The following is a 10,750-nucleotide window of genomic DNA, read 5'->3' as shown; positions in this document are numbered from 1 at the left end:
TTCAATGAAAGTGTTTCCATGATTTGCAAATCATTGCATCATTTGCATTTTACACAGCTTCCCAACTGTTTTTGGAAATGGGGTTGTAAAAGTATGTCCAAAATCTCTTTCTACACGTCTTGGTATTCCTGAGACATTTTCTCAACAGCTCTTAAAAGACTGCAAGTGGTCTCATAAATATTCATCATCTCTGCTCTGCCCCCTCCCCTTCACACATTTTGTACCACTTACTTTCAGATGTGCATGCTGAATCATTGTATTTAAGGGATGAGACATTGACAATGACATGTCTAACAATGGAAACCTGTCAGACGCATGATTGGAAATAGGATTCCAAAAGGCTTTAAAAAAAAAAGTCTATTATTAAAGGAAAAACTGAAATGCACATATTAGTGTGAGGACAGGTTGATAAATTGGGTTATAATTAATTAAACGCATACAAGTTTTGGGAATACATTTTCTTAAGATAAATCTTCTGTTACAGTTATAATTTGGTGCGTGTTGGAGCACATCGCTGCCCATCACTTTAGCATTTCTATTTTTCTTGATCATCAAACTCTTTGACTCAACTCTCCAAGGTTAGTTTCCTTATTCCAGAGGCATTTTAATTGTACTATAAAAAGAGGTTCAAGTATAAAAGAAACACAACCTTTCAAGAACAAAGGGAGTGTAGTGTAGTAATACAGTGGTGCACAAAAAAAAAAAAAAAAAATACAAATACATTTCGCTAAAATACATTTATAAAATTTATATAAAATTACTTCTGAAAAGCCTTAAAAACACCTTAAAAACAACACATGCAAATGTGTAAAATCAGAATGCAGAAAAGGGTTTTGTTTTTTACACTTTTGCAGCTGTTTGTGTGCACATTTGTTCACAGAGCTGCTGTTGTCTCATGTGGTTAGGGAGTTGAGGGCACCACTGGGACTTTGACCCTTTTCATCTCCGTGTTCTTCATGTACTCTGTCATTTTGGCCTAAAAAGGGAACATGTAGATATTAGCACAAAACAACAGATGTGCACGTAACTTCATAAATCTGTGCTCGTCTCCAAGTATCAGTAATCTCTGCATCATTCAGATGACAAAATGTTAATTTTCAAAATGTTGTAAAAGCAACCAAAGACTGGCCTTGTGATTTATGGTAGTTACAGCTTCCTAAGTGGAGTTCCTTAAGATTTAATTCTCCACAGGTTTTTAAATCAGGTGCTATGAAGGCTGCTGCTGAAAAAATTAAAACGTTGTGAAAAACAGTTTCTGCCAAGTTGCTTCAAGCCAAAACGGCTCTCTTTCAAAGAAACAGTATTAACAGATGCAAATGAACCTCAGGAGTTAGTCTTGCCGGTAACTTTAGTACAAGCTACATCATGCTACTGTGTGGTGTGTACACACACACACACACGTCTGAACCCTGTAGAATTTTCTATATTTCTGCATAAATATGACCTAAAACATCAGATTTTCACACAAGTCCTAAATGTAGATAAAGAAAATCCAGTAAACAAATGAGAAAAAATTTATACTTGGTGTCATTTATTTATTGAGGAAAATGATCCAATATTACACATCTGTGAGTGGCAAAAGTATGTGAACCTCTAGGATTAGCAGTTAATTTGAAGGTGAAATTAGAGTCAGGTGTTTGTCATCCCATTGATTGAAATCAGGTGTGAGTGGGCACCCTGTTTTATTTAAAGAACAGGGATCTATCAAAGTCTGATCTTCACAACACATGTTTGTGGAAGTGCATCATAGCACAAACAAAGGAGATTCCTGAGGACCTCAGAAAAAGCATTGTTGATGCTCATCAGGCTGGAAAAGGTTACAAACCATCTCTAAGACCCTGTCCACACGGCAACGGATTCAGGTGAATCCGATACAATTGTTTATCGTTTCGGCCTGGCGTCCACACGGCACCGGGGTTTTGGGTGCCCCAAAACGCAATCTTTTGAGAACGGGTTCCAGAGTGGAAAGATCTGCCAACGTTGCCGTTGCGAAGTCGTCTGGATGAGTAGAACGGATTTGTTTACGATGACGTCACAACCACATGTGCTTCACGCTGGGTAGAAGTGTAACGAACTCGATGCGAGTTGTCAACAAATCCTATAACTTGGTTCATGAAACGCGCTTACAAAATATTTTCACTGTGAATATTTATTGTGTAATGGTGCAAAGTGAGAGAGAGAGAGAGAGAGAATAGCCCTTAGGCAGAGTCAATCCCACCAGCAAAAATAGGGAACAAAAGGAGCGATCTCGCCTCTTCAGATGTTGGTTTAAGTCCTACAATATATTCCTCAAAAAGGGCGTAGAAGAACAAATTAATCCATCAACGTGCAGCATTCAATTTATTCCGGACCATTAAAGACGCCGCCTTCTGCGTAGAATCATACATCATCCTCGCCGCCATATTGGATGGGTCAAAGCGGAGAATAAAGATGCCTCATTCATGTGCTGCGTTTAACTGTACCAACAGATTTACCGTCCAAACGAGATCACATGGGATTACCTTTCACAGGTGAGACTGGAAAAATACTTTTCATTGTATTTGGTCATTATAATGTAATTTTACGAACAGATTTTTCTGACTTTGTGGCTAATATGACGTCTCGCGCATAATAGTTTATGCGCATGCGTCCTTACTTCTATTGTTCTGGTGTCTCCGAAGGGACCATCTTACAGCACCCCTAGAGGTGTGGCATGTGTATTGCATCATTTTCAGCAAGCGTTGTGTTGCCATATGGACCTGATATTTTACTGATCGTTGCCCATTTGGACGCGATATTTTTTTAAATAACATCTCGTTGCCGTTGTCGTGTGGATGTAGCCTAAAAAGAGAGTTTGAACTCCACCAATCCACAGTCAGACAGATTGTGTACAAATGGAGGAAATTGAAGACCACTGTTACCCTCCCCAGGAGTGGTCGACCAACCAAGAGCAAGGCGTGTAATAGTCAGCGAGGTCACAAAGGACCCCGGGGTAACTTCTAAGCAACTGAAAGCCTCTCTCACATTGGTTAATATTAAATGTTCATGAGTCCACCATCAGGAGAACACTAAACAAATGGTATGCATGGCAGGGTTGCAAGGAGAAAGCCACTGCTCTCCAAAAAGAACATTGCTGCTCGTCTGCAGTTTGTTAAAGATCACATGGACAAGCCAGAAGGCTATTGGAAAAATGTTTTGTGGATGGATGAGACCAAAATAGAACTTTTTGGTTTAAATGAGAAGCATTATGTTTGGAGAAAGGAAAACACTGCATAAGAACCATCTGTGAAACATGGTGGTGGTAGTATCATGGTTTGGGCCTGTTTTACAAAGCCCCACTGTTATGGAACAGCCTTCCAAGTAATGTTCGGGAATCAGACACAGTCTCAGCATTTAAGTCTAGGCTGAAAACATATCTGTTTAGTCAAGCCTTTTGTTAATGGTGTTTATGAGGTAAAGGAGTAGATCTGGAGGGTCCTCAGACATAGAGTGTTTTGGTAAACTGGGATGTATGGATGCTGTCAGTCCCCACTCGCTTGCTCACTCGAGTTTGTTGACGGTGCAGTGGCTGGCTGCTTTATGTCCCGGGGCTCCCTCATGCCTGTGTTACCTTCTGGCTCTCTCCTTTTAGTTATGCTGTCATAGTTAGTTGCCGGAGTCCCTGCTTGTACTCGGTGCAATATGTATACTGTTCCTACTTATTCAGGTGACATTGGGCATACCTAACCACCTGTGTTTTCTTTCTCTCCCCCCCCCAAATCTGTCCCTCTGAGTTACATGGAGTCAACAGGAAATCTTTTGGTGGAGACGGTGGGGACCTCGACTGGCTATCGTAGCCTGCAGGGAATCGGCCGTCAGACATTCTGTCGCATGTCCCAGACCCAGTGAAATGTAACTGAATTGTCTTGGCCAGGCCTAAGGGTCCCATCTGCATCTCATCATTGCTGAGGAGTGTGCTCCCATCACCCAATCAAGCATCCAGCCAGAGCAGGTCATGATATATTTTTTACCATATTAACATGCCATTGTGTGTCATGCCTGTTGTAAAGACTCTCGTCTCTGCGAGCCTACCACACAGATTTAATACTTGTCATTTTTTAGGGCATACCTAACAACGTGTTTTCTTTCCCCCCCCCATCTGTCCCTCTGAGTTACATGTTGATCCTGGGATTGAGATGCTGGCCTCTTCTGCCCCTCGGACCTGCTTGATCCATCCTGGTGCCCTGTGTCTGGTCGGAGTTTTATCGCCCCACTCCTGTGAAGGACGGCCCCATGAGGACAGTTGAGGGTTATACCTGTTAAAACTGTTAATATTATAGTCAGGCTGTCTGTTGTTGCCCAAATGAGGATGGGTTCCCTTTTGAGTCTGGTTCCTCTCGAGGTTTCTTCCTCATGTCGTCTGAGGGAGTTTTTCCTTGCCACCGTCGCCACAGGCTTGCTTATTGGGGATAGATTAGGGATAAAATTAGCTCATGTTTTAAGTCGTTCAAATTCTGTAAAGCTGCTTTGCGACAATGTTTATTGTTAAAAGCGCTGTACAAATAAACTTGATTTGATTTGATGTTTTGCTGCATCTGAGCCAGGACGGCTTGCCATCATTGATGGAACAATGAATTCTGAATTATACCAGCGAATTCTAAAGGAAAATGTCAGGACATCTGTCCATGAACTGAATCTCAAGAGAAGGTGGGTCATGCAGCAAGACAACGACCCTAAGCACACAAGTCATTCTACCAAAGAATGGTTAAAGAAGAATAAAGTTAATGTTTTGGAATGGCCAAGTCAAAGTCCTGACCTTAATCCAATCAAACTGTTGTGGAAGGACCTGAAGCGAGCAGTTCATGTGAGGAAACCCACCAACGTCCCAGAGTTGAAGCTGTTCTGTACAGAGGAATGGGCTAAAATTCCTCCAAGCCGGTGTGCAGGACTGATCAACAGTTACCGGAAACGTTTAGTTGCAGTTATTGCTGCACAAGGGGGGTCACACCAGATACTGAAAGCAAAGGTTCACATACTTTTGCCACTCACATATGTAATATTGGATCATTTTCCTCAATAAATAAATGACCAAGTATAATATTTTGTCTCATTTGTTTAACTGGGTTCTCTTTATCTACTTTTAGGACTTGCGTGAAAATCTGATGTTTTAGGTCATATTTATGCAGAAATAGAGAAAATTCTAAAGGGTTCACAAACTTTCAAGGACCACTGTACACACAGTGTACATCTATCTATATCTGTGTATACCCAAAACCAGCATAATTCTCCTTACTGAACTCCTTTGTCATGCACACCACACACTATATTCACTGACAGTTTTTACTGATTGATTATATGATTTCTGACAGCTTCAATAATCACAACATTCATAGGAGAACAGTTTTCTCCTTCTGATCAGCTCAACTGGTTCAGCAGTCTGAGGGACTGTGAGGGATGCAGTAAAAACGTCATAGGCATGATGTATTGCACTTGTATAGAAAGAAATAAAGGAATCATGAGCAAGGAGAGGTATTGTAAAATTGATCTGTGAATGCAAGCTCCTACCATGGTACTGAGATGCTGAAAGGTGTGACTTCAAGAGCTTGGATGAAAAACAAAGTAAGCAAAACAATGAAAGAATTAGTGAATAGATAATCGTGTAAATTAGTTGAGAATGATCAGACAGGATTCCAAATGATAAATAGAAACGACACTACCTCAGCATTATATTTATCCAGCTGCTCCAGTTGTTCACGCTGCATTGTCTGGAGCTGATCAAACTCTTTGGACTGGTTCATGGCAAGCTTTCAATACACAAAATGTTATTTCAAACTATTGAAAAGCACGAAAACAGATTTGTCCATTTCTTTCATAAGCCTTCTGTATACCTTTTTTCTTTCGATGAGAAATCTCCTTGTGTTGTTACAGTTCAGTTCTCGAACTCTCCTGCAGACACAAAATGTCCAAAAACAAAGTTCAACAGCACACTGAAGCTTTAACTGTAGCGCCAAACGCAATAATTTTATATTATATATATATATATATATATATATATATATATATATATAAATAAATAAAAAACACGGTGCGATTTGTCAAAAAACCAGAAGGGGGGATTTTTTTTTTTTAATCATGAAACGTCACAAAATTAAGGTAACAATAGGCTAATAGCTCAATAACATCCAATGATAACAAATGAATAACACTAAATGAAAACGAACACTAAACCAGAGATAGTAAATTCATCTTCCTATCTCTCTGACTAAATACACGGACACTAACGCAACAAAGTTCGCATTGCTTGTCGCGTTGCTGTGATGTTTCTCCCCCTCCGGATTAAATGGACAGTGACTCGAAAATCACTAAAATACATGAATACTAAATGAACAGTTTGCTCTGATGGCGCAGTTCACAGTGTGCGCAGCTTTCCGATTTAAACTGTTTTTTCTCATCCTTATACTTCCTGTTTCATGGACTGTAACGGATTTGCTTATTTAGTAATTTTAATACAGAATTTACTTTGAAATTATAATCAGACACGCCAACGTCCCCCCTTAAAAAAAAAAACAAAAAAAAACCACGGCCATGAAAAAGGCGGCATCCGCCAAAAGGCGCGCCGTTTGCATCCCTGCATAGAACGCAAAGATATTGTTATTATCTACAATGTATCTATTTGCTGGGGACGTTCGTGAAAATCAAAGCTGCCACTTCGGGTCATTTTGAAAGTGAGCGCAATGTAGACCATAGAAAACTGTCACAACATGCCTGTCATGTCAACTTTTTTTTTTTTTTGGTTTGTTTTATTGACAGGGTTGTCCCCGAGGATTGATTGATATATATATATATATATATATATATATATATATATATATATATATATATATATATATATATATATATAAAAATCAATATATATATAAATTAAAAAAGGATTTAAAAAAAAAAAAAAAGGATGTGCTCCTTCTAATAGGTTTGGGGTTTTTTTTTGATAGAAACAGTTCAGCCCATTCACAGAGACTTGTATGGTTGATCATGCACATAATCTAAGATGCTAATAAACAGAATGCTTAAAAAAAAAAAAAAAAGTGCAATGAAAATGTCTCACTGTTGTGATAACATTTTCTGTACAGAGATTTTTTCCCCCCAATCAAAGTGTCAGCACTTAGTACATTTTCTACCACAGGAGAAAAATTCAAGAGCGTAATCATTTGCGAAGTGCTGCAGTATATAATACACTTCAGAATGTGCTATTATAAGAAAATAATTACCTCGGTCACTATTTCCATATAATTCCTTCCACATGCACTATGAATACATGTATGCAACAGACATTCAAGCGAACCATTTATGGACAGCAAAGTGCAAAACTTTTTGTGGCACTACCGTATGTGACCCTCTATTACAAAACCAGTCTCAAGTCAATTTTGAGATAAATGGGGAAATACATTGTGTGGGCAAAAATAATTTTAATTTAGATTCTGGCATATCAGAGTACAATGCCTACACATTCATATTTTGAAAGAATTTTGCAAAAATTCATACATTGACACTTAAAACATGCTTTTATTGAAATTATGTATTCAGACCCTTGTAGAAATTTGTTTAAAAAAAAAATAAAGGGAAAAAAAAAACCCACACCCTTCAGACTTTGTACCACTGATTGCATATTTCTGAGGAGGGAATACTTCATGTCTGGTATCAAAACACAGTGGAGATTTCCCACTTACTAGATTCAGTATTAATTTTGACGCAACTTCAGTAAAAATACTCAATAAAATGGTACACAACAAACTCATCTTCGTGTTAACAAAACCTCCTTGTTACTTTGTGTGATCTAGAAGGCTTCTGATTGTGAACTGCACATGAAGCAGTGCAGCCAATCAGAAGTCTTCTTATAGATAATGCACATCATATTTCCTGTATGAACCACAGTGGGAGAAATCACAATGCTGGTTAAAAGTTGAGTAATTTAGTTGCCATTTCTCTGTACAATCCTGGAAAGAGAAGATTACAAATGAAAGATGAATTTGAGGACTTTGAACCAAAAAAAGACCAATTTTGAGATTGTAATGGAAAGTGCTAAGCTGCCAATGCCAGTAATGCTGACCAAGTCAAGTGAGAGAAAGCTTCCGGTCACACATTTATATCTTGTAGACGGTTACTATGATCTTTCTGCAGGTGCGACCTAAACATGATGGGAAACAGCATTAATTTCATGAGCATACATTTCAAAGTATTACAGAAGCTCAACATTACATGATTGTGTTTATATGCATTACATCATTGAAGGCACAGAAAAAGTAACCAACCATAAACCAGGATGAGAAGAAGTTTTCAGGTCACATTCAATTCCAAGACTTTGGCAAAGAACTCACATGTAATTAATACATACAGGCACAGATAGGACTCTTTGCATACGCTTTTATTTTTAAAATCAGCAAGCATGGGTTGTCATGCTGAGTGCCTACAGTGGCTGCACATGACAGACTAGACTAAAATTTAATGAAATGGGCCTAATATCTTTTGTTGTGTAGGTTCCTTACAACTCAATGAGCTCCTTTTTTTCGAGCTGCACAAGCCAGATCAGGCCTGAGGGAACACCATATCAATTTTTGGTTCACAAAGAAATGATCCACTCACACTTCCCTCACCTGGACTTTTGCTAGCTAGGCAACAGTATCTCTAAGAACAAAGGCTTGGATGTGTTCATGAGCCCTACACCAGACTTGCTGCCTCCAGATGGGTTAGAGGATGAAGAGATACAGGTGCAGGTAGATAAAGGATAAGGCGGACAGACTCAAAGTAATGGATGTGGGCAAGGATGTGCATCTGGCCACAGAAGCACACGTGGATCATGGGCATGTCCGTGGCCATAGCAGAGGGGATGAAGTGTGTGTGTGTGTGGGGGGGGGGGCATTGTTGTTATTCATGATTTAAATTGACAACATTTTCATAGAACTCTTGAACTGAACTGTAGACTTTTTTTTTTTTGGGGGGACGACCCTCCCCACACACTCCACAACCTAGATTTTGAAAATATGTTAAGAACATGTTCCTGAAAAGGTACAATGAAAAGATACAATAAAAAGATTGTGTGTGTGGTGTCTCTATCTATCTACGGTGCCATGACAAACATCCATCCATCCGTAGCCGCTTATCCTGTACAGGGTCGCAGGCAAGCTGGAGCCTATCCCAGCTGACTATGGGCGAGAGGCAGGGTACACCCTGGACAAGTCACCAAGTCATCACAGGGCTGACACAGAGACAACCAAACATTTCACACCTACGGCCAATTTAGAGCCACCAATTAGCCTAACCTGCATGTCTTTGGACTGTGGGGGAAACCGGAGCACCCGGAGGAAACCCACACATACCCCTTTTCCACCAAATCAGTTCCAGGGCTGGTTCAGGGCCGGTGCTGGTTCACAACTCGTTCAACTTGCGAGCCAGCTGAGAACCAGTTTGCTTTTCCATATGTTGCGGTGCTAAGGGAAGCCACGTCATTATGTCGCTGTATACGTCAGTTACGTCGCTACATTTGCATAAACCTTGGTGCGAATATCGAAGCAAAAACACGGAAGAAGCAGCAGCAGCAACAACAATAATAATAAATGACTTCGCGTTTGTACAGCTGCTGCTTCTCATCGCTTAAAAGTGGCGATCTTTCACGGTCTTATTGTTGTTGGTCTTAACAACTCCACCCCTCATGCGGACATAAGCGGTTCTTTCCTCTGGCCCAGCAGAGAGTTGGTGCTAGCCTGGAACCGGTTCTTCTGGCCCCAGAGCCAGTTCTTTGTCAGTGGAAACAGAAAACCCGGTTCCAAACTAAGTACTGGCCCCGAACCAGCCCTGGAACTGCTTTGGTGGAAAAGAGACAACAGACACGGCGAGAACATGCAAACTTCACACAGAAAGGCCCTAGTCAGCCCTGGGCTTGAACCCAGGACCTTCTTGCTGTGAGGTGACAGTGTTAACTACAACACTACCGTGTTGCCCACCATAAACAAACATGTGCCCCAAATTTCATATCTCTTTTTTGAAATGTACATTACTCTGGGGTTTATCTAGTACACTTTACAAGCAGATTTTTTTCCATTTCTGACTTTTCATAGAAAGTAACATCTGACTACTTCCAGTGCCCATATCTCTGTGGTATACTGGTCAAATGTCTTGATCTGTGAATCATTGGAAAGCTTTTTTTTTTTTTTAAATGGCCCTCCCTCCATGAAAACACAATAACTCAAAGTTGAAAATCTGACCCATGTGATTGGTTTTTGTAATGGTGGATCACATATGACTGCTCGGATATTAACAGGACTATTACCGTTCTCGCTCAGCCTTGTTTTTGATGCTTTTGTCTTGACTGATGGCTTTACCGTTCTCCATTGATGATTTTGCTTGGTTAGCCCTCATCTCCTTACTCTGTCTGAATGAAAACACAAAACAAGCAACAAATGGAGTCACTTGTTTTATCAGGAGTAATATCTGAAGATAATATAATACCAACTTGCCGTAGGACATTGAGTTCTATTAACATTCCATGCTGCGTTTTATGGATAACGTTTTCTACCTTGTGCCATAATAAATGTGTCTGCAGTGAGGGGGTGAAGTGGTATACGGATCATAAAAAGCATAATTTATAAAATTGGGCAGACAACTGTAGAAGCTTCATATAACATGATAAATCAGGGTTGTCATCTATTTTAGTGTTTAGCATTTTGCTATTTAAATGAACTACAACCCTGGAAGTGAGGAAAGCAAGACCAGGAGGTTCAGAATCACCTTACAGAAG

The 10,750-nt window shown here is 39.9% G+C and overlaps 1 protein-coding gene across 1 annotated transcript in view; it reads right to left on the bottom strand.

Annotated features, from left to right (window-relative positions):
- Window positions 1-788: 788 nt before the first annotated feature.
- The window catches only part of LOC132893947 (1-phosphatidylinositol 4,5-bisphosphate phosphodiesterase beta-4), a 49,449-nt gene continuing 39,487 nt past the window's right edge, over window positions 789-10,750 (bottom strand). The window contains exons 32-36 of the mRNA XM_060933126.1: window positions 10,283-10,384; window positions 5,847-5,904; window positions 5,676-5,762; window positions 5,524-5,560; window positions 789-976 (exon numbers count right to left, since the gene is read on the bottom strand). Coding sequence (XP_060789109.1) covers window positions 894-976; window positions 5,524-5,560; window positions 5,676-5,762; window positions 5,847-5,904; window positions 10,283-10,384 — 367 coding nt within the window. The 3' untranslated portion in view covers window positions 789-893. The remainder of the gene's footprint in view (window positions 977-5,523; window positions 5,561-5,675; window positions 5,763-5,846; window positions 5,905-10,282; window positions 10,385-10,750) is intronic.

Source organism: Neoarius graeffei, chromosome 11 (assembly GCF_027579695.1).
Source record: "Neoarius graeffei isolate fNeoGra1 chromosome 11, fNeoGra1.pri, whole genome shotgun sequence".
In the NCBI taxonomy this organism is placed as follows: Eukaryota; Metazoa; Chordata; class Actinopteri; order Siluriformes; family Ariidae; genus Neoarius; species Neoarius graeffei.
The sequence above is the reverse complement of the archived record's forward strand: the minus strand, read 5'-3'. Positions and strand labels throughout refer to the sequence as shown.